General features: G+C 38.7%; 1 protein-coding gene across 3 annotated transcripts in view; it reads right to left on the reverse strand.

The window, feature by feature from the left end:
• The window catches only part of bcr (BCR activator of RhoGEF and GTPase), an 83866-nt gene that overhangs the window by 12517 nt on the left and 50958 nt on the right, over positions 1–20391 (reverse strand). For 2 of the 3 annotated variants that reach the window (XM_034311224.2, XM_026929034.3), the window contains exons 5-19: positions 16803–16910; positions 15708–15768; positions 15311–15363; positions 15031–15171; positions 8596–8717; positions 7672–7837; positions 7365–7484; positions 6945–7020; positions 6738–6842; positions 5788–5862; positions 5427–5524; positions 4435–4566; positions 3534–3593; positions 2505–2614; positions 309–448 (exon numbers count right to left, since the gene is read on the reverse strand). In XM_034311224.2, coding sequence (XP_034167115.2) covers positions 309–448; positions 2505–2614; positions 3534–3593; positions 4435–4566; positions 5427–5524; positions 5788–5862; positions 6738–6842; positions 6945–7020; positions 7365–7484; positions 7672–7837; positions 8596–8717; positions 15031–15171; positions 15311–15363; positions 15708–15768; positions 16803–16910 — 1567 coding nt within the window. The remainder of the gene's footprint in view (positions 1–308; positions 449–2504; positions 2615–3533; positions 3594–4434; positions 4567–5426; positions 5525–5787; positions 5863–6737; positions 6843–6944; positions 7021–7364; positions 7485–7671; positions 7838–8595; positions 8718–15030; positions 15172–15310; positions 15364–15707; positions 15769–16802; positions 16911–20391) is intronic. The other variant, XM_026929035.3, reaches the window with a different exon arrangement.

Raw genomic sequence — 20391 nt, forward strand, 5'->3', positions numbered from 1 at the left:
ACTGTTACCGGTCTGTTACCTGATTGTGTTCACCTGTTCTGTGTTAGTCTTGATTAGTTAGTTAGTTAGTTAGTTGATTAGTTATTTCCCTGTATTCTAGTTCTTGTTTCATGGTATTTTCACCCATGCGTGTTTATTAGTCCACTGATTGTGGATAAGTCTGTGAATTCCTTGTCTGTTCTATATTGTGACTATGATTCCTTGATTGCCCATAATAAAGATCACATCAAGTTTACACATTTAGTCACAGCTTTCAAGATTAATCTACACAACAGAACTGCTGTCATTTTCATCTTGTTTATACTCACTGGTGTCAAAGGCGGTTTTGAGAGCCTGGATGTCAGTGGCGACTCCTGAGACGCGGTAGATGCCGACCTCCTCCATTCCTCTCCTCTCAATCTCCTCTAGACACTGTCTGACAATGTAGGGAACCTTCGAACGTTCTCGTCTGAACAGGAAATACACAGCTCAGTACCGTTCAGAACCATTTGAGAGTACATTTTTCATTATGATACATGACGTCAAGGATATCAGTGTTGAGCAATAAAACTGGATTGCTAGAGGAATACTGTTCAACTTCTATAGGGAATAAAGGTCTGAGTCCACCGCCAAGAAAACATATGCAAAAAATACTCAGGATACACTTATTATCCAATAATACATTATTCAAAAGGGAGATACACTATATTACCAAAAGTATTCGGTCACCTGCCTTGACTCACATATGAACTTAAGTGCCATCCCATTCCTAACCCATAGGGTTCAATATGATGTCGGTCCACCTTTTGCAGCTATTACAGCTTCAACTCTTCTGGGAAGGCTGTCCACAAGGTTGAGGAGTGTGTTTATAGGAATTTTTGACCATTCTTCCAAAAGCGCATTGGTGAGGTCACACACTGATGTTGGTCGAGAAGGCCTGGCTCTCAGTCTCCGCTCTAATTCATCCCAAAGGTGTTCTATCGGGTTCAGGTCAGGACTCTGTGCAGGCCAGTCAAGTTCATCCACACCAGACTCTGTCATCCATGTCTTTATGGACCTTGCTTTGTGCACTGGTGCACAGTCATGTTGGAAGAGGAAGGGACCCGCTCCAAACTGTTCCCACAAGGTTGGGAGCATGGAATTGTCCAAAATGTTTTGGTATCCTGAAGCATTCAAAGTTCCTTTCACTGGAACTAAGGGGCCAAGCCCAACTCCTGAAAAACAACCCCACACCATAATTCCTCCTCCACCAAATTTCACACTCAGCACAATGCAGTCCGAAATGTACCGTTCTCCTGGCAACCTCCAAACCCAGACTCATCCATCAGATTGCCAGATGGAAAAGCGTGATTCATCACTCCAGAGAACGCGTCTCCACTGCTCTAGAGTCCAGTGGTGGCGTGCTTTACACCACTGCATCCGACGCTTTGCATTGCACTTGGTGATGTGTGGCTTGGATGCAGCTGCTCGGCCATGGAAACCCATTCCATGAAGCTCTCTGTGTACTGTACTTGGGCTAATCTGAAGGTCACATGAAGTTTGGAGCTCTGTAGCAATTGACTGTGAAGAAAGTCGACGACCTCTTTGCACTATGCGCTTCAGCATCCGCTGACCCCTCTCCGTCAGTTTACGTGGCCTACCACTTCGTGGCTGAGTTGCTGTTGTTCCCAAACTCTTCCATTTTGTTATGATAAAGCTGACAGTTGACTGTGGAATATTTAGGAGCGAGGAAATTTCACGACTGGATTTGTTGCACAGGTGGCATCCTATGACAGTTCCATGCTGGAATTCACTGAGCTCCTGAGAGCGGCCCATTCTTTCACAAATGTTTGTAAAAACAGTCTGCATGCCTAAGTGCTTGATTTTATACACCTGTGGCCAGGCCAAGTGATTAGGACACCTGATTCTGATCATTTGGATGGGTGACCGAATACTTTTGGTAATATAGTGTAAATTGATTTATGCATTTGAGAAATAGAATATCCTGTTCACACACATTTAGATTTGTAACACCATATGTGATTCAAATAGTATTATGTAAGAATATTCTGCAACAAGACCTCAATCCTCCCCGATTCTCAGTCCTTTTTTCATCTCATCCCTGCAATCTCTCATGTTAATCACCACTATGTTGTTTCCTTTCTCTTTCGTTAATTTGTTTACGTGAGCTATTATAGTTCCACTCTTTGCCATGTGTTGCTTTGGAAAAGCAGATCTACAGGAGACATCCTCAGTTAGAATTTTTGTTCCCAAACTGTATTTTTCAGTCCTACGTTTGCTTCAGCCTTTCACTTAAAATCATTTCCTTCATGAAATCAGCCAGGAATGAGATAAAAAAAAATTCAAAAGATATTTCCCTTATGAGTGTGAGATTGTGTCTCAATCAGGACATGAACAGACCTGGGCCCTCGTTTGCTAATTAGCAGACCTTTTTAGCTCTGTAGTAGATCCTACTACTTTGCCTTAAATAAACAAAGTGCTTGTGTTGAGTGCAATCGATGTTGACAGATGAATCGTTTACTCACTTGGTCACCGTGGAGATCTTCACTCCAAACACTCCTGTTTGTTTACACGAGGACGTTCGCTTCAGGCTGAACTCTCTGCTTGTGAACTTCATAGACAGCTTCACCTCAATCTACGTCATAAAAACAACACCGCTGATGCACTTGCCATCAATATGTAACATTTACTTGTGAATTTTATTCCCTTATAATGTATCCTGTCCTAGTTTATGTTCTATAATTACAACTACTATGGGCAGGTAATTCGTCGTAGAACTTTACTTGAACCCTGTGTCATGACACTGACATAGTCATGTTATAAACATATAATATGTTATATTCTGTCTGGTGACATTGTCATTATAGCTGCCATAATATTTGCTATCATAACAGCTTGTGGTAATTTTTGCATGGGTCTTAAGAGCTGTACGATGGATGTTGTAGTACCTGCATTATGAAAACTGTTGCATAAGACACTGTATTCTATATCCACGGAAATTAAAGAATAGTTATAGAATATATAGTTTTCTAATTGGAAGTTGTTTTCTAATCTTATATCAGGACACATCTAATACAGACTTGGTTTACAAATGTAATCACAGCTCTAAATCAATGGTCATGACACTATGCACGCGTTATACCATCTGTCATAAAATATGCTATAAAACATATGCTAACTAGAGCACACTAGTAGAAGTTGGCATGTTGTGACATTTACTGGTGACATGACACTCCAATATCGCTGGACAGCATATAGCATAGTCCATTACATGTTTATGACATGGTTATGTCAGGGTTATGACACAGGGTTCAGTGGTAACATGACGCTGCTATACAAGTGGAAATAAACGGTCATGACAAGTCATGAGAGCTTGACATGGTTATAACGTGGCGTGGTTATGTTAGTCTTTTGAGTCTTTTTTTTTCCTAGTGCTTGAGGACTTGACATATTTATTTTGCTGCAGTGACCTAATGATAAGAAAGTCTTTTTTTTTTTTTTTTTCTTTCTTCAAAGTTTTGAGGTGATGGCTGAGTGTAGAATGTCATGCTCACCCCGTTCATAGGAATGACGGTCCTCTGCCAGTCTTTACCCTGAAGCATCTGAGGGTCCAGCTGACCAAACAGACAAATAGACAGATGTAAAACTTAACATTATTCCAAAATGATTTTCTTTCAAATTTCATTTTAACCAGTGTGGAATATATTTATGAACATAAAGCTGCACAATGACTTCTTCTCTTCTCAATAACATATTATGGTTAAGCAAAAGACTTTTTGAGTTGTTTCTCATTTTTGCATCAAAATCTCATTCTCTTGTAGCTCCACCTTGTGCAATTTGCCCATAAACTGCAAATCCAGGTGCAGAACACATGCAAAAGCAACCATATAACCACTAATCAGATGTCTTCCTTCTAAAAATTAGACATCTTATCCATTCTGATAGCACATTAAATACATTTCTGCTAAAACTAATAATTCTGAAGGGAAATGCATGGGCACCACCATCTACTAGTATCAGAATGAGCCTAAAACATTTGTTCTTAATGATCTTTATCATGTATTTGATGCGCTTATAGTCAGGTATACCCAATAATTAAATGTTAAAAAGACCATTGTTCTACTGTTCTATCTGCCTCAGCAGCTATTTCAGGATCTGCAAGAACCATTTTTCACATTAAAGGAAAAAATGAACCACCATTTCTTTCACTTATTGGTAGTCACCACATGACTGAGTGTCATTTACATACAGTTTATCTTTACGCAGGTACAGGTGTATCTGCTCGATACATGAAATAAAAATTGGCTTCATTTCATTAAAATAAAAAAAAAATCCTCAGTTCATTCTAAATGACTGATGAGCTTGCACTGACAAAATCCCCATATGAGGCCTTTTAATGAGTAATAAAATGTCACTAATGAGATCACTCAGATATGATGGGCTAAAATATCATACCACAATTTGTCCTTTGCCAATAATGCGGTCTGTGCTCTCTCCATCCTCTTTGCTCATCTTGGTTTTATTGTAGCTCTTGTCGTAGCAAAGCAGCCTCAGTGTCTGAGAGCCTTCCAGCTCAATCTCAAACTCCTGGAAAAAAAAAAGAAAAAGAAAAAAAAAAAAAAAAAAAAACAATGTCGCACATTACCCACATTGTTTAAACTGCAATATTTCAAACGGTAGTGTCTAATAGAAATATTTGCTGAATAAAGCAATTTATGTCGTCCCCAGGCTAATAGAAACGGGCAAATACTGACAGGGAGAAACCTGCTGACTGAAGTTAAAAATATTTGCACTCAGTAGCATTTATAAAGCCTGCTACTGACATCAAAAACTAAACAATTAAGCTTAACATCTGGTATACTGAAGTTCAGAGTTATATGTACAAATACACTTAATCTCTTTATGTTATACCACAGCAATGTAAAATTCTTGAATCTTAGATGCTGTTGATTAATTGGTAATAAGGAGACATTTTTTTTTAAAGGAGTCTCCAGTGTCATTGCTTTGTAACATTCAGTAAGTTTTCCACCAGGGGAAAGTCTTCAAGGCAGAGACACATTGCCCTTTGTGGATTTGTGATAACTATGCATTTTTGTCTTATTTACTTCAACAGAGAGGGAAAAAAGAGAGGCTGGTGAGGGAACAACTGTTTATTAGCTGTTATAAGAAGTAACTAGAACTAACTTTTTTTTTCCACAACACAGATGCTGCACAACTTTAAATGAAACTATAAATGGATAAAAGTACAATGTCACTCTACATTTGGCAAATTACTGTGGTAGAAGAGGAATAAAACACTTCGGATCAGCTCAGGCCTCATCACACCACCCTGTTGATTATTTTCCTAAAACAGCACGCCCGCAAGTGTTTCATTTCTTACACTTCCAAGACACGAGTTGTAACGGTGCACAGTGTCTGTGTACTATAAGTGCAGGACATGTTCTTACCTCATTCCATTTGGGCTCTGTAGTGTATCTGTACACACGTGTCTTGGCTTTGTTCACAAATAAACCAAACGAGTCCACCTCCATCGTGCAGTACAGATCTGAAAAGACATCACACTATATAACTTCTGGTTGACAAAACAGGGAAGCCAGTATCAACCAGCAAACAATAACCTCAACCACAGTATCAACTGGTCTTAACTTGAGAAAATAAAATAGCACCCAATTACAAGAGACCAAGAGTGAGTGAAATAACAATGAGAGAAGACATAGATAAGCATCAGGATTTCAGACAGATAGTAGGGATGAAATAAAATAACAGACTTTAAAATGTTTCCCACCCTTAACAAACATGGTAACTTACTCAAGCTCTGCTTTAGTCCAGACGCAGAATGGATGATTACATTCAGAAAGCCGTAAAGCCCAGGTGATTCATCTTCTGTCGAAAGACAGGCATTATAAGAGCATGACTTACACCACTGCTTATACCATAACTTTTTTTGAATTCTCCAAACTGACTGGTCGGAAGGTGTTGATTAACTTTCTATAATAGCAGCTCTGACAGTTTTACCATATATTAATGCACTTGTTCTAATACATTATCTCTTCTACAGTAACAACTTAAACAGGCGAACATGTCGAATAAACAGATTTCTAAAAAAAAAATTGTTGATGTGGTGAATTTTTCTGTGAGAAGACGTTTATTTAACATTTTTGGAAAGAGTCTTCACTGTCAGCACTTTGTAACAGTCAGAAGTAAATCTCAGAAACTTTAGTAGTCTGTCTTTCTAAAGAAAGAAAGAAAAAAAAAAGAAAGAGGGCTTTCTCAGTAACATGTCATCTCTCTCTTATTAACTTCAGTAGAGAAAAAAAGAGGCTGGTGAAAGACTAACTGGTGTGATGACAGGAACGAACCTGCTTCATGGACAATCCACACATTAAATGTAGCTATAAATAGATGAAAACATATGACATGGCGTTGTTATTGTTGTAAAAGAGAATAAAACACTTTGGGATGTGCTATTATAGGTAAATAATCAACTTGGAGGTAGTAATAGTAACTCTGCTTTGCATCATGTCACTTTAGACCACACCATCATTGATTATTTTCCTATAACAGACCGCCCCTTAGTGTTTAACTCCTTACATATTCTGTACTGTATGGTGATGACTTAGCAGCATTCTGATAAATATCTCAAAGTAATAAATGTACGGTACAAATTGAAGATCCAAAGTGCACTGTAGCCTAAATGTTACACTGCAATAACATTTTAGCAAACAGAGTTTAATAGCCAAAGAGTGATTCTTTCTTACCTTCCTTGTTGATGGTCAGAGGGATGTGGTGGACGGTTTGGAGTTTCACACAGGAGTTGGTGAGCATCTGGAGCTCCATGGAGGTCAGGGACACACTCTTAAAGCCTGATGAACAATACAGTAACCTCTGTCAGAAACACTTGGCAAATGAAAAGAGATTAATAGTGTATTTGTTGTGGTGAGAGTCTTGCTGTCATGGCTGCCTACATTTCTTTTGCTGTTCCCGAATCATATCCTTCCAGTCGGCACGCTCGTAGTCAGAGGAGATCAGGAACATGTAGCTCTGAAATAAAGTGAATTTAATGAGAAGAGAAAAAGATGAAGAGGATCATATTCAGACAGAAGAGTCAGTTGCCAGATTAGACTGACTGTCTCAAGATGACACAAAGAGACAAAAAAAAACCCAGAACACATTTTTTTTAAATATAGAATTAACTAACAGAATCTAACCAATCAAAACTAATGTATATCTACCAGCTCTACTAATTCAGTACTGTTTTCACCAGCTATAGTTGAGGATAAATGCATGTACAGTTGATTTTCTACAGCTATAGAATGAAAAAAGGGACTACGCTGGTTTAAAACCAGAGTGTAAGATGTTCTTGTGACAGTGATGGAGTGTCTCACCTTGCCGTTTCTGTTATGCACTCGCAGCGGCATGTTGGGAGACGTCAGAAGCAGCAGGGACTCCTGTTCTGACAGCTTCTTTTTCAGCCTATCAATGACCTTTGACCCCTTGTTGGCTCTCTAAATGAGAAAAAGAAAAACAGTATTATAGAGTAAACTGTAATTTACTGAACCGAGCTGTACCATACTGTCTGATGGAAAAGTGCGAAACATGATCTCGCTTTGCTACATCTTCCCTAAACAAAAGATGGCCGGAAACAAGGATTATCTATGATTTCTAAGCATGAAATCATTCAGCTCCTGGTACCTTCTCTCTCTGAATCTCACTCCTGAGGGAAGAGATCTTGATCTTAATGGCGTCTAGCTCTTCATCTGGGACCTGCGGGATTGGGACAGGCTCCGTCTCCTCAGCTGCCTGGAAGGTCAGATCTGACAGTGGAATGTACCATTTACAGTCATACTGTTGACTCTTCCTGAGGACAAAAGACAAACAGAGTGGAGGATGAGGAGAAATAATCTAATATACAGACGAAAATACACTGAAATCTAATAAGAGAGAAACCAGAGTAGTGAGCTCGGTTTACACACTAATGTGACTTTAAACATAACAGACAGGTAATTGGAATCGATTTTTTTCTCGACCTTTGAAATAAACAGCAGTGAGATGATATCAGCGATATAAAAGACAAAACTGATACATGGATGTACAACAGTGTCGCAGGTGCTTTCACCTGGTGCTAAAGAACCTGGTTTGTGTGCACTGGGCATGCTGCCTTCACTTCCTCATCAGATCATCATATTAGCGTTCAAGTGCACCGCTAACTAGTTCACTATCTATTTTGGTATCTTCCTAACTATTTCCCCAGCTGTAAAATGCTAAATCAGCTACAAATATAAGCCACATCTATGAGATGACCTAATTAATAAATACTAAAAATAAAGTGCATTTAGAATAAGAATTACCCCTCTCCAATCACTAGTTTCATCCTGACCTCTTTCATGAAGAAACGGTGAAAAACAGTAACAAGTTCAAACTTCTACTATTAAAACTATAAGTTTCCAAAGCTCCTACTAGTAATTATGACTTGAAGAGACGCTCATGTGCAACTTTTCATTTAGGATTTTGTATTCGTGATCATTCTGACAGCACATGAAGGCAGCGTTATTATTCGTTCTCCTCGTCTCATTTGTTTATCATGTGATGCCACCTTCAGCTTGATTTCTCTCTCACCCGCCGATCTGTTTCTTGAGCTTGGCGCAGAGCAGCAGGTCAGTGAAGAGGAAAACGTGTCGTAGCTTCCTCGCTCCTTCCACCAACTCCACCATGAAGCTGTCCTTCAGCAGCTGCCGATTCTGAACACACAGTAAACAGATTCGCTTCAATGCAGCAAACTGTCAGAGGCAAAATACATGATATATAAAAGAAGAGGGAGTTCATAGGGCATAGTAGAGACAGATTTTATTCCAGTGTGGAGCAAAAAACACTCTTAGAACTTGCATTTGAATGACATACCACTGTGAAATAATGGTAAAAATTCACTATAGTCTACTATGGTTTACTATGACGCATAACGAATGTATCATATGGCTTACAATAATGGACATAGTAATAATTAATAGTTTTCAGAGAAACATTTCATGGTTTGATATCCACAATTATCCATGGCTGTCTTTTGCAGCAAAAACATGGTTAATTTTTGTAATGAATATCTCAAGCATGTTTCATCTTGCTGCATTTGAGCCTACAAAGGTTTTCTAAGAGTGGTAAAAACTCTAAATATGATGACGTTTTATAGCAGCAATGCACTTGCCACTGCCGTAACTGACCCCTAATAGTCTAAACTCAACCACATTTGTCTTAAATACTTCTAATGACCATCCATGTGGTTTGCATTAACTTTTCAGAGCTTGAATGCTGAAAAGGTTTGACGGTTTACTAAAGAGCTTTGCCATTAGGTGGCAGTCTTGTTTTTCAATCCGCAGCCACCAAGCCTCCAAAAAGGACATTAAATCACAGCATCTGGGAGCCTTTGTGTGATCCAGAGATGAGATCATGTGGCATTTTAAAGCAGGTAAACCCTGTCTGTGGATCATATGCTCAGATAAAAGAGCCTGAGAGCAAAATCAGTGGCTAATGTGTGAAGGTGTAAAGGCATACACAAACACACACAGCCTGTGGCTACAGTTCTCACACCAGCGCTCGTACAGCAACACGTCATCCCTGCAGTGGGACAACAAAAGGTGACGTCACAAACAGATCGTCCAATAGGACGCCTCTACCTGCCTCCTTTCCAGCTCAGCAGTCACCCCCCACATTTTCTAGACAGTATGTCATCAAGGTCCAGTCTTCATCAGCGCAAGAACACACAGCTACTGAATAACACACACAGCCTGTGATGGCAAGAGGAGATGCGCACAGTGTAGCGATGTGTGCGTTTGTGTGTTTGCAGCTGTGCCAGGCTGATGGTGAAATGAGAAAACACACACACATACAGTGTATGTATATATATATATATATATATATATAGAGAGAGAGAGAGAGAGAGAGAGAGAGAAACACACATGAAGCGTATGGCAGATGTGTTGCTCAAACACAAAGCCCGCTGATGGCCTGATTTCAGTCCAGCACCCAGGCAGTGTAATGAGACCAAGCCGTTCCAACTGGCACAGAAGAGAAATGACTGAGAGTCAAAGGCCTTCTGCTCCCACTAACCACCATGACACACAATTAAAGTGTTTCAACTGTGGTTGCTGAATAATTGAGAGGGAATTATAAAAACGATCATGCTTTCCTCCAGCTTAGCACTTCCCACTGAGACTAATGGAAAGGCTAGTCAGCGATTGTGAGAAGATACATCTGACTGCTGAACTTCCGAGCAGTGTTTAAAACGCATTATACCACAGTGCTGTTGAATGCTCAATCCTGATTGGTCAGAAAGTGTTGATTAATTTTTGATAACAGCAGCTCTGACAGTAGTCCTGGCTACAAGGTTTACATTAATGTGCTTGTTGTAATATGTTATTGCTTCAATAAAAATAACTTAAACAGGGACTTGTATAGCTGAAACTCCACATAAACAAATGAATTGTTGATATGATGAAGTTTTATTGTCTTATTAACAGAGAGAGGGAAAAAAAAACAAGTCTGGTGAGGGAACTGTTTAAAGCTGTTATAATGTAAGTGATAACTATCTGTTTTGCAGATGTTCCACAACTTTAAACATATCTATAAATAAATAAATACCATGAGTCATTTATTAAAATAAATTTAAAAAATTGTCATTGTTGGTAAATTTTGTTGGGGTATAAGGGAATAGAATATTTCAGGACATGCTGTTATAGGAAAATATATAATGTGTTACAGGAAAATAATCATGTGATAACCGTAACTCCTGACTATATTTTCTATAGTTTATACTATAGTTTCACTGTACTTACTGAATAATTCATAGTAATTACTAAATAAAATGCTTTAAAATAAAAACCTCTCAAACCCCTAGGCCTATTACACAGTCAAATATTTTAAAAATATATACTAATACAATATACATAATATGGTTAAAGGTAAATAATTAACAATAAGCTGGGCTTTGAAGGGGTTAATTATTATTAATTATTATTATCATTGCAGCACAGAATTATTTTGAATATGAACTAACTATTCAGAATCCAAGCACAAATAAGCACCATTAAATTTGTTTCTTAGTTATTGAACTTATAGGTCTAAACAGCAATTTTGGGGGAATTTAGAAACAAATATAACCCTACTCTTTCAAAGTCATGTCCGTGAACCACTGCACGTGGAGTTCCTATTTTATTATTTTAAAAAAGAAGGAATTGTCAAGGATTAGTTTGTTTAACGGTGAAGAGTTCTGCCTTATAATAACTAAGAAAATATAATAATATATAACATGTAACAACTTTGACAGTAGTTAATAGTGATCTCTATCGAAACACAATCATCAAAAAAAAAAAAAAAGAATAATAATAAAATCAGCAGAGAACCACTAAAATTGCACAAGCTCCAAGCAGTCCTTAGCTCTCTATCATTTTTCTCCAATCCCTCTTAGACCTACTTATGCGCCATCACCCGCTATCACCTAATAAACCCATATCTCCCTTCTGGAAGATTCCGAGATTAAAATCAGTTCATCTCAAACTCCCATTGGGGAGGCTCAACCTCCATTAAAGGACTGAAGAAAAAAGGGGGGAAAAAAAGGAACAAACACCTTTTCAGGAAGTAGTGATGTCATCAGCAGCTGACTTAAGCAGGTATTCTTGGTAAGGCTATTCATAGAGCCCACACAGAGTCAGATGATTTGGGCTTTAGAGTGCAGTTACACACAGAATTAAGGTTTATTATGCCCTCCAGTCTAAGCAGCAATCCACTCTCTAGTTTAAGAGTGCGCAAGCTTCCAATAAGCGCCTCGGTCCAAACGCTGGAGGCTGAACATCTGTGTATTTATGTTTACTTTGATTAGACTTCTTTAAGCTGGATTTGAACAGGCATCTCAAGGCATTAAATCCTAAAGCATTCTTATTATTAATTTCAATTAAACAAAGAGCATTCTTCCTTTATGCAACCTTATCACTTTAAAGCTACTTAATGTATCATTATGAATCATCAGAATGAACATAAAGAATGATGACTTTTATATATATAGCATATACTACAGAATTTTATAAGATAACCGCATTTATGAGCAAATAGCCACATACAAGCAGCACACTCTAATCTATTCCAAGCCTTTTTTCATCCGCGAACATGATGCCCTCATTTCTGCAAGGAGCGCTCATCAAACCAGCTGTCTCTGCACATCAGATGACATTTTCCTAAAACCTGCCTGTAGCGAAATGTGACAGGAGAAGTCTCTTAAAATTGCTCACTACAAGCACACTTTAACCATGAGACGAACAAAAAAAACCCAAAAATTCATTTTTCCCAGCAGTTTCACATGCAGCAGGACAGCAGTCTAAATATTTATAAGTAGGTGTGTGCATAATATATATATATACATACATACATCTGATGCAATTCATCAACCAGCTGTAGCTGTAGAATCATAGCGTTTATGTGAATTACGCTGAACGCACCCTATGGTTTTTGAATAGAAAGAAGGGAATGCACCTATTTTACAATTTACCAAATGTGTTTGTCCTGAAACAAGTTAATAATCCAAAACCGAAACTGACTCAAGCAAAAATCAACAAACAAATAGCATTAATAGAATGTAATAGATTTGTAGAGTAAAGGTATAGTTTTGTGTATGGGTGTGTAAGCAAAGGAAAGAGTTAAATCTGAAAAGATGTGTGGGCTGGAGCTGGTGATCTCTGGGTAAAAAGTTAAAACTCCATCTCCACTACTCAATCATGCATATCATAAGGTTTGACAAGAATGAACCTGTAAACACCTAGATCTTGTTTGCATACATGCCTCTCTGGGTGTAAAAATGCATATATCCTTCATGCACACACATGCACGATGCTGAACTCGGCTGTTAAAGGATGTACAGCAGTTTTTGTCTTCATAGCTAACAGAAAGCTTTGCTTGCAGGAACAGATGCCGGCGAACAGCATAATAATTTGTGTGCCTGCAGGGTTTGCCTTTTGTGTGCTTAAATAGCCAAAAATGTGTAGATAAAGCACAAAAGTATGTGCGTTGCAGTGTTAGACTCAACATAAATGCCCCCACACTTCACACGGTCCCAAGGACTAAAAGAAGCCAGAGCAGTTTCAGAAGAGAAACATGCTGCTCCATTTGCATTTTAATTAAGTAGCTTCTGTGCATTCCCCTTCCCCCATGTGACCAGCGTGGGTCTCCGGAGCTCGGCTCCTCGTCCTCTCAAGCTCTCGCCTCACTCATTTGCTCATTTTCTGCAGGAATTATTGACATGCCGCTACCAGACGATAGTGGGGATACGGGGATATATTTCCTAAGTGCATGCAAATTATAAAGCTTCATACAGCTTTATCATAACGCAAGACTCTCGTGAAAAAAAAAAACTGTCTCTATTTGGTAAGTTGTATTTGGATCGCAAAGCGCCTTAACAGTAATTTATTCTTATATCTTTGGAATATATTTCCGCATATTTCTTTTCCACTGAAAAAGCACTGGTCTTTTTGGTGCCTGTGAATGTTTTATATTGTGTTATTCTAGTGCTAAAAGGGCCAGTATGGCGTTTAGTGCCTGCTCACGATTGCCAGAGAAGATGAGAGGAATGGTAAATCTGGACAGGGCAAGCAGCACTGGTCATTTCTAGCTGGATACACAAACTATGCTGCAAAACAGTGCAACATCGCACTAATTTATTTAACGTCTCAAAAAATAAGAGCACAAATAATTTTTATGGTCCAAATTCAAACTCTAAACAAAGAAGCAGAAATATTTTTTTTTTTTTTTTTTTTAGATTTTTACCCCATTTTCTCCCATATTGGTCATTTGGGCCAACACCCACCTCTCTCCATCATTAGGAACTTCTGCTTATGATACGTCACAGGCCAAACAAAAACACTCAGAGGAAAGAGCTATCTGCCCTCTTATACATACACAGACGTCTCTGATTGGCTAGTTTCACTTTTGATTGACAGGGGAGAGAGTGACAACCTCCCTCCCACGCAGAGACTCCCAGCCTCAGATGGCTGTGACATCGCCAGGATTCAAACTCTCAATTTCTGAAAAATAGGGTGACCACATTTCCTTCGCACATACGTTTTTTCAATCATGTTACATGCTGACTGTTACATCATGGTGCAGATTTTTCATCTTTTTATCGTCAATGAAATTTGAAAAGGCTGTCATCAGCATTTCGATATACATTTCGCTGGGTGCCACTATGCAGATGCAGTCACTTTTACTTCTCGTCACTGCAACTGTTACAGTTGTCTCTCAACTCAAGTTGGTAAAAAAATTAATCTCATGTTTTGAGACAGGCTGTGTCCCCCTTGTCAGGTGAAATGTGGTCAAAGTGCTTTGTCCGAGCATCTTAAACAAGACAATGAGTACAATAATGACGTCCAGAACAACCCAGAGATTTACATCAACCCCTTTCGTGTACACATCATCAATATTTGATCAGTAGTTTGCTCTCTCCGCCGGAGACCACATAGGGTTTGTTATTGAGTGTGCGTGTGTATGTGAAGGAGGACTCCTGACGAGATGGCTGCCTCCTGAATAATAAATGTGATGCGAATCAGAGTGAGGTGGCTCGTTAAGGCACATTACACGCCACCCTTCACTCGCAGTCCATCAAGTGCCAGCGATTCATCTGACACTCCCACGAGTCCCTGCTGCTGGAATGATGGGGTGGGGGACCAACTGTGTCTCTGGGTGTGAAATTAAGATAGACATTTGTGTGTATGTGTGTTTGTCATGGTTAAGAAAGAGGAAAAACTGGAAACCAGTGCAGGAAGGGAGAGGAATGCACTTCAGAAGGACTGATCACTAATTGGCTGATCTCATGATGTTTCTCTCTCTTCTGAAGTCAACAAGGACACTTCCTGTCTCATTGTTGGTATCCTGTGATATTATAAAGACTGAAGATCATTACGAGCCACATAACAAGGGAATAATCAAAAAAACAACTTAGTGCTGTATTTCAGGTCAGGCTTGAACAGAATGAACTGAACCTGGACTGTGGTTGAGTCGCACCAGATTTTTCCCACTCACCTCGCCCTTTTTCACGGTCATGGACTGGCGACGTGGTGTGCTTTCCTCATTGATGCTGGACAGGAAGTTCTGCGAGATCCGCAGGGCATCTTGGAGGAGGGGGTGGTCCGGGTGACTGGAGGGTGTGTGCTTTAGCAGGTCCTATATCACACATCCAAGCGCGCACACACACACACACACAGAGCCCTATTAGAATATACTTTTTATTATGAATATTAAAGCTATTAAATAATAATATATTAAATATAAGCTATGTGGTAAACAAATGAGTGTAACTTACATGTAAAACTAGTGTGCTTCTTGTTACTCTATCCACTGGTTTATAAAGGAGAGCTGACACACACAGACATACAGAGACACTAATTATTAAACAGGACATCTTTTCATAGTAGCATCTGCTACAATCAATGCTGCACTCATAATTTTTTGGCAAGTAAATAATCTGTGGGTTGTTTTTTTATATATCTTACAGTAAATTAGGTGCATCGGCATAACAACAAAAAAGTGACTAGGTGAAACTGACATGTATTTACGATGGGTTTGAGACATAATTTCTCTTGTAGCTCTGAGGTCCCTGTAACTTTCCTTGAGATCTTCAGATATTTTAAACATTTTAAATTTGCACATTAATACAACACATTAAAACAACAAATGAAAATGCATATAAGAGGTCTTACTTTCTAGTGAGTACTTGGCTATCTGGTCCTTGCACTCTTTGGTACTTCGGACTTTCAGATTCTACAGAGGCAGAATAAAAGTAAGAAGAAAAGAGATTAGTGTGCAGAGATAGACAAACACCAAACCCTCTTCAACTACTTCACTGTTATAATAAACTTCATTCTTTCCTGTCACACACCAATATGGGATCCAGGGCATATTTGCATTAATACAAAGTAAGTATCTGTCACTGTCTTAAACTGCTTACATGTGTCCTGTGGATAACTTGTCACAGACACCATTACGTAGATGATTAATTGAATACTTAAATGTTCCTTAAACTATAACTGCTAGCACTGTTTTTAAAGCATTTATTAGAATAATGAAAATTACACTTATGTTTTTCTTTATCTCATTTTATGATAGAGCACAACACTATTCATAATTTTAAGGCCATGAATGAACATTATTATGTTGCATTTGAGCTACTAAGCTTTTGTTTTTATCTCCGTCTGCAGTTAGGTTCTTGCACAGTGTTAGTCACAGGTGTGAAGGAACACATTATCTTATTCACTATATATCTACATACAGATAAATGAGAGTGTTATTTTACCACAAGCTTGTGGCTTTGAAACCCACGCAACACTCTACATCCCCTTTGGTTTTCTCTGCTCTGCTATCCCATTAAACACAATTATCCTAACGTTCGGCTAGTGGTGGTGTCAGGGGACCGGGGGAGCCAGGCTCGCTGTATTAGATGAAGTATCAGTTGGCATGACGACGCTCGACTGGGAGGGGGGGGGGGGGGGGGGGGGGGGGGGGTTTGGAGTGAGTAGCTTTTTCTCCTTCTAGCGTTTAGCTGGCCATAAAATCTCATGCCAAGTCCCTGAGGACTGAATAGCTCTGTTTTCTACACTTCAGGTGGGGAGCCATGTTTTAGCTCTCTAGATACTCACAGTAACCGAGGAATCCCAAGGTATGGTGTGTAGTACAGATTGAAATATCTGCTGAACTTTTTTGAAAAAGAAAAAAAAGGCCCCATTTTCTATGCAGAGTTGGAGATTTCAGTCTTGCCCGAATAAGTAAGAAAAAGACCTTAATTTGAAAGCTGTTACCTCGGAGATCTCAGCGAACTGTGCATTGGCCTGGCAGCACTTCTCTGCCGTCTCCACAGCTAGTTCATAGTTGTCCACGAACGCCCGGTACACTCCTAGCTGACTGGCCTACAGGTGGGGGGAAAAAAAACAGTCATGATTACATTCATACTAATTTGCTTTATGTCCCAGTCAGGCCTGATGATATTTTGCCTGATGATTGTTATGTTCTTTATTGTGATTAACAATTATTTGTGTATGCTGTTGACTTTACACCACTTTTACAATAAAAGCCCAACAGAAGTGCAGTATTGCTGGACATAATGGACATTACATTTCGGTTTGCCTTTTATTCTCTACAAACATAACACAGATAAAACCTGTACTGAAATACAAAAACAGATTACTGAAGAATAAGCTTCAGTTCAATTAATGCTCTATAAGAGGAATAAAACACTTTGAAAAAGCACTTTGGGGTGGCAAAAGTAGCTACACTTTTGATTATTTACCTATAACAGCATACCCAGTCATATTGTTTTTACTTACTTTGTACCTGTAAGCTATTTATATTAAAATAGAGTGACATTATGAAATTGGGTTGTAAAAAATGCCACAGAACTTTTAAACGTTTGCTTGAATTCAAGATGGGGATCCAAAGGGCTGTAACTTTTGCACAATATCTGACCAAAGTGGGTTCGAAATTACCACTGTGATTTGGAATATCACACACCATGTTGTGCCTATTCATTTCTGGACATGGAATAAAACAGAATTTAGCAATATATTGTTATTACACCAAATCCATTCCATTTGCTATAAAAGATTTATTCATTCAATGCAAAAAGAAGCACAATATTAAACAAAACTCCCATTTCTCTTTTAATGAATTAATCCAGAGCTTGAAAAACAACAATTATCAGTAAAGAATTGCCGTCCTATAGTGATGTAGTGCGTGAGACGAAGTCATAACAAATGATTCGTGTGTGGACGTCCCCAGGTAGACAGATGAGTCAGTATCATCACTATCCGATCCGCTGGGCCACCACCGAGCTCAGCTGCAGGGCCTGGAGCAGTTTTCATGGCACTGAGGCCCAGCACAGGCTGTGCAATTAATGTGTACAACTGGCACATGTGAAAATCTAATTCAGTCATTGAAACAGCGCTGCAATTCATCCCTCTTCAGCTTAAGGGGCCAATCAATCTCCTTAAACACAAATATACATGGGGATGATAAAGGGCTTCGTCTGTTAGAGAGTGTGTCATTGAATGTGTGTGTGCGTGATGATATGGAGAGAAACCGGAGCCATCTGCAATGCTTCACCGGCCAGTATCAGCTGCAGAGTCGAGTACACAGAAAGGAGCTACAATCAGATGTCCTTTGTTTTTGCTAACTAATAATTAACACTAATTTATGTTTTTAATACATTTCTACACACCTAGAAAAAGCTCAAGCCAGGGGAGATAATAACTGCTGACCAGACAATTCTGAAATGTCCTGTCAAGTTTTCATATGTTAGCCATTTAGCTAGAGTTAACATTAGAGATTATAAACACTTATGTATATGACTTAAAAATCATCTCAGAAATCCAGTCAGGTTAGCTCATGTTAACTAGCTGTCTAGCATTAGAAGTAAATAAAATAAACATTTGTTTAAAAAAAATCTTAAACATTCTCTCAGAAGTCCTGTCAGGTCATCTCATGTTAGCTACCCACCAACATTAGCAGTGTACCTTATTATGAGTATGAGCTAAAAATCATTATCGTTAGCTTATGTTAACTAGCTAGCTACCACTAGGAGTAAAGACAATAAACATTTGTAGAAAATTACTTAAATTTTCTTTCAGAAAACCTGTCAGGTCATCTCATGTTTGCTAGCTGGCTAACATTAGCAGTATACCTTATTAACATTTATGAGTATGAGCTAAAAGTCCTGTCGAATTCTGCCAGGTTGGCTCATTTTAGCTAGGTAGCGAGCATTAGGAGCAAAGACAATAAACATTTGTATAAAAATACTGAAAATGCCTTTCAGAAAACCTGTCAGGTTAACTCAAGTTAGACAGCAGGCTAGCATTAGAAATAAAGATATTTTATGAAAATCATTAAAAAAAAAAATCCTCTCAGAAATTCAGTAAGGTCAGCTCATGTTAGCTAGCTGGCTAACATTAGCAGTGAAGCTTATTAACATTTATGAGCATGAGCTAAAAATCCTTTCAGAAATTCTGCAGGTTAGCTCATTTTACCTAGCTAGCTAACAAAAACTGTATAATAAGTGATTTACATATAAATATACATATTTATTTACATTATTTCTGGATTTCCTGATGAGAGGAACAGTGCAGGTGCTTATATGCCTTGAGCTGTTTAATGAATTTTTGTGGAGTGTCCAAGGAAAGGAGTCTTTAAAAAGGTTTGACCATAGACAGTTTTGAGTTGGCACTTCTGTTTAGGACAATCTCACTTCCCTAAGGCGTCAGTTTCACCTTGCCATGACCCAGCCCGTCTGGCCCAAACACAGACCTGATTCATGCTCTAAAACCGAACTTCAGCTGAACCCTCTCCTACCGTTACTGGAGGGCTAACAGCAAAAGAAAATTAGAAGGCATCCACAATCCCATCCATGCTGAGCTGGAACAGATGCTTCAGGCCAAAATCAATATGTAGTACGGATCTCGAGAACTTCCTGTGTGATAATCTGTTTAGGGCGCAGAGCAGAATGTGTGGCTCGGTGGACTCTCCGACTGAGTCTGCTTGCAAATTAATGCAAGCTGTGGCTGGATGCTTACTTTACTACACATACTGAAATGTTTGTAAGCCCACTTGTGTGTGACACTGTGTGAATGGGTATCAGCTTAGGCTGAGGATAAGTAAGGTGAAATCACTTTCAGTGAATAACAAACGCACGAACGCAAATACACACACATACAACAGGCGAAGTAACAGCTGACTATGAAGGCTGGACAGAAAACATCAGGCAGCAGTGCTATCTGCTGCTGACACAGGACGCTTTCGTTATCTAATCCACCTCCACAAACTGCCTCGTAACGACAGGAACATATGGCAAATCTGACCGGAAATGACCCTGAGCTCCTCTACAGGAGGAGCTTGCAGAATGCTAAGCTTCACTATAAACTGTAGAGATGCAGCATACATCTGCCATAACCTGGAGTAAAACGTTAAGAAAGTACTGAATGGCTGAATGGAAATCAGCTTTCTGTCACTCATACACACTTAACCTGTCAGTAACGTTCATCTGCACCTCTCTGATTTGAGGCTTCTTAAAGGAATGGTTCAGTGAAAAAAAATTTTTTTTTTTGTTCCAAATTTTCCACTTACCTGAAATTGATTAGTTTTGGACTGGATCTGTAAAGCTAATATAGCTAACAAAAAAAAAAAACATCAATATAAAATTTCGGCAAAATTCATGGGGTGGCTTTGCATATAGAAGAGTTTAGTACCTGTAATGTGAAACAGCATTTTTGTGTGTAAAATAATACTAATATTAATACTTAATAATAATGTGCTAAATCCTGTGGAAATTTGTTTTGTTATTTTATTAAATTATGTATTAGTGTCTTAAAATAATGAAATGTTTACTATGGAAAAGTTGAT

Source organism: Pangasianodon hypophthalmus, chromosome 15, assembly GCF_027358585.1.
Source record: "Pangasianodon hypophthalmus isolate fPanHyp1 chromosome 15, fPanHyp1.pri, whole genome shotgun sequence".
Lineage (NCBI taxonomy): Eukaryota > Metazoa > Chordata > Actinopteri > Siluriformes > Pangasiidae > Pangasianodon > Pangasianodon hypophthalmus.